At 40.5% G+C, this 3,071-nt stretch overlaps 1 protein-coding gene across 1 annotated transcript; it reads left to right on the forward strand.

Annotated features, from left to right (window-relative positions):
* Positions 1-617: 617 nt before the first annotated feature.
* Positions 618-2,036, forward strand: LOC146470339 (achaete-scute homolog 5-like). The gene has a single exon (XM_085121985.1). The coding sequence runs from the start codon at positions 830-832 to the stop codon at positions 1,232-1,234; it is 405 nt and encodes a 134-aa protein (XP_084978111.1). The 5' UTR covers positions 618-829; the 3' UTR covers positions 1,235-2,036.
* Positions 2,037-3,071: the final 1,035 nt, after the last annotated feature.

The raw sequence follows: 3,071 nt of genomic DNA on the forward strand, positions 1-3,071 counted from the left end.
CTTGTAAGTTAGCCATACTGCGCTCATAAGTGAACTTGTTTCATTGTGGATTACAATCCTCTTTTCAGCTTCACCTCAGGGGTCAAAAAGTAAATAGCTGGATGAATGCAATCCGCGTGTTATGGAGTTGCTTTCAAAGACCCCCGCCCTGACATTTATGAGGGGGGTATTAGCTGCTAATATTAAACTCATATTGTCGTACCCAACAGTGGCAGCGAACTAGATTAAACTCACAGGTCGCAATTTCACCCTGTGCTACTAGTCTAGTTACAGCATACCTGAGCTCTAAGACGTTTAACGTTAGTGTTTGTGATCCCATGAAAATCTGACGTGGTTACGTGCCTACGAGTACTGCAGGCCATGATCAAAGGTGTACGATGAATTAGCATAACAGAGAGCAGCCATAAATTTTCCTTTTTCAAATCTCCCACGTTAGTTTCGCTTGTTCGCCACTAGTGTTTCCCTATTTAAAGAGTGCAATTCTAGAAAAGTAACACACGCGGTTTTTACTCCATTTGTTTCCCAAGATCGAAACTTGTGATAATCCAATTAATTGTTTGTCAAAACAAACGCGACATCTGATTGGCTGTCGCAGCAGGTGGAGACTTATTAAACGGCGCTCAAAACCTCATCTCAGTTTAACTTTTGCTCTCGCGGCTAACATTGATACACTTCGTCAATAACATTTCAAACACTGGCTAGCGTTTCTCGTGGATTTCTGCTGAGACATTTCCAGGTCTAGCCCGCCGTCTGCATCCGAAGCCACTGAGCCGCTTTGAGATTTCTCGCCGATAACGACACATTTTGGATTTTCTTATATTAATTCAGAATGGAGTATCCAGATTTTGCCTTTTCAATGCCGACCTGCTATCAACTGGGAATCCCAAGCGAAAACACCCCGATCACTCAACTGCCGCCATACTATGGTCCCCCAATGACGATGCCGATACCTCATCCGCTGTACGATTACAATCTGGAGCCTGCCTTCATTAGGAAGCGTAACGAGAGGGAACGAATTCGAGTGCGCCATGTTAACGAAGGTTACGCGCGGCTTCGAGAACACCTTCCAGATGAACCTACAGATAAACGGATGTCAAAGGTAGAAACCCTCAGGGCGGCTATCAGGTACATTAAACACTTGGAAAGTTTGCTGGATGTTGGTAAAGACGATAAACAAGATAAGACCAGTAGTGAGGCGAAAAAGAGGAAAGATCCAGAGGAGAACGAAAGGTAAAAAGAACAGTTGATTAATGCCTTTTGAGCGTCACAGTGCACCCTCTAGCGAAATCGGACGATGGACCTGTTCAAAAGATAATTTCAAATGCCTTGAAGTAATATGTCTTGTCTACTGACGTTGTGAGTGAGTTGTATTTAAAAATTGAAATGACTAAGTCGGTCAAAAGAAACATTGACACTAGAACAAATAACTGTAAATTAAGCAGGAGATTTACTCATTTAATTCAGGCAGGAGGAAAATCATTTGATCTTACGTTCCTGTCGTTGAACCTTACTTGGAAAGTAGAAGGCGCAATGTAGATTGAATTTTCCTGCTTTTTCCCGCTTAGAAACCGAATCAGGAGAAGAACATGCAGTTAAGCTGCCGGTGATAAACGAACAAGAAAATTGTTAATGAGTCAAACTATCCTTGTGTAACATAAAACATTTGCATAATTTAGTGGAAAAGTGTATTTAGCGGACAAAGTCTTTCCGAAGTACATTCTTTAGTTCGTTTTATCTCGCCTTCGAGACGCTCAATTTAAATCTCGTTTGATGAACTGAGGCCATTATAAAGCGACACTTGTCGGCTGACGCCTCATTGGTTTTAATCCGCGCGCGTTCAGCAGTTTTTAATGGCTTTTAATTTAAATGGTTGAGTTCTTTGCTAGTCGAAAGTTAACGCAGCGCATAGAGAAACAATTGTTGTGCCATAAAATGCTAATGGGAAATCAAGAAGCCGCTCAATTCAACAGCAAATGGTGGCAAATAATTAACGCAGCGAAACCAAGGCGAATAAACATCTTTCTGAGAAACACAAAGAGTCTGGACATTTTATTTTAATAAGCCTAACAAGTTTTCACATTTTCTTGGTTATCAGGTCGCGCGAGCTTGTAAAACGTTGCCTCGATACAGACTTTTGTATTTGTAAAAAGGCTAGTGCGTAATTCAGTAATCTGGCGGTGCGTCTCTACTGCGCATGACACAACAGCTCTCTTTGTGGAGATTCCAGCTGTACACACAAATCAAACGCAGAATATTCAACTTTGACGCAAGGTTCTAGAAATTTCAACAGCAAGCCATTATTATCATTATTATTTTTCATGCTGAATGCTCAGAGCGTTTCCTCTGTGCTCAGTTTTTTTTTTCCGCTTTCTAAAACATAACTTGGAACGTGTTCGGCAGCCTAGGTCACTGGGAAAAGAGACAATTGTCTAAACAGAGAGCAGCTCGCTTTGTTCCAACCAATTAAGCGTGAACAAAGTGCGTTCTTTCGCTTTTCTACCATCACTTGGTACACAACACAAAAGACGCATCGGAAAAGAAAATAAATTGTACCGACTTATGTTATTTTTCCCTCGCTGGTCTCAAGGGTTTTGTTTGTGAGCATATTTTCCTTGTTTTATGCTAATATTTAAAACCAAAATGTGGCCAATTTAAAAGGACTTAAACAATACGAATTGCTTATGTTGGAATTAATGAATTGTGCTATCCGTTTTCCGTAGCTATGATGAATAACCCAAGTTGTAGATCCCAGCGTGCTGGCTGGTTATTTCGGAAGATTTATAAATTTCCTTCCGAGTTGTATCCTAAGCAAAACAATTTCTTTTTGTTTTTTCTTAATCCTGTTTTCTTGATTCGAATTTTCAGGACAAAAACATCAGACTTACAGCATTTTGTTAAGCGCCTGCGGTTGTTAAAAATTTCCGCTTTGAGATACTCAGATTTTTGAAAATTCGTTAAGTGTTTCGCAGTAATTGCTCCAAGCAAGGCTCCCTTTAATTTCCGCGGTTGAGTTGTTATGCAAATCAAATCAATTATCCCAGCGCAGTAGCACAGAAATTAAACTTAACGAG

Source organism: Pavona decussata, unplaced genomic scaffold (genome assembly GCF_977016875.1).
Source record: "Pavona decussata unplaced genomic scaffold, jaPavDecu1.1 SCAFFOLD_114, whole genome shotgun sequence".
Classification (NCBI taxonomy): domain Eukaryota; kingdom Metazoa; phylum Cnidaria; class Anthozoa; order Scleractinia; family Agariciidae; genus Pavona; species Pavona decussata.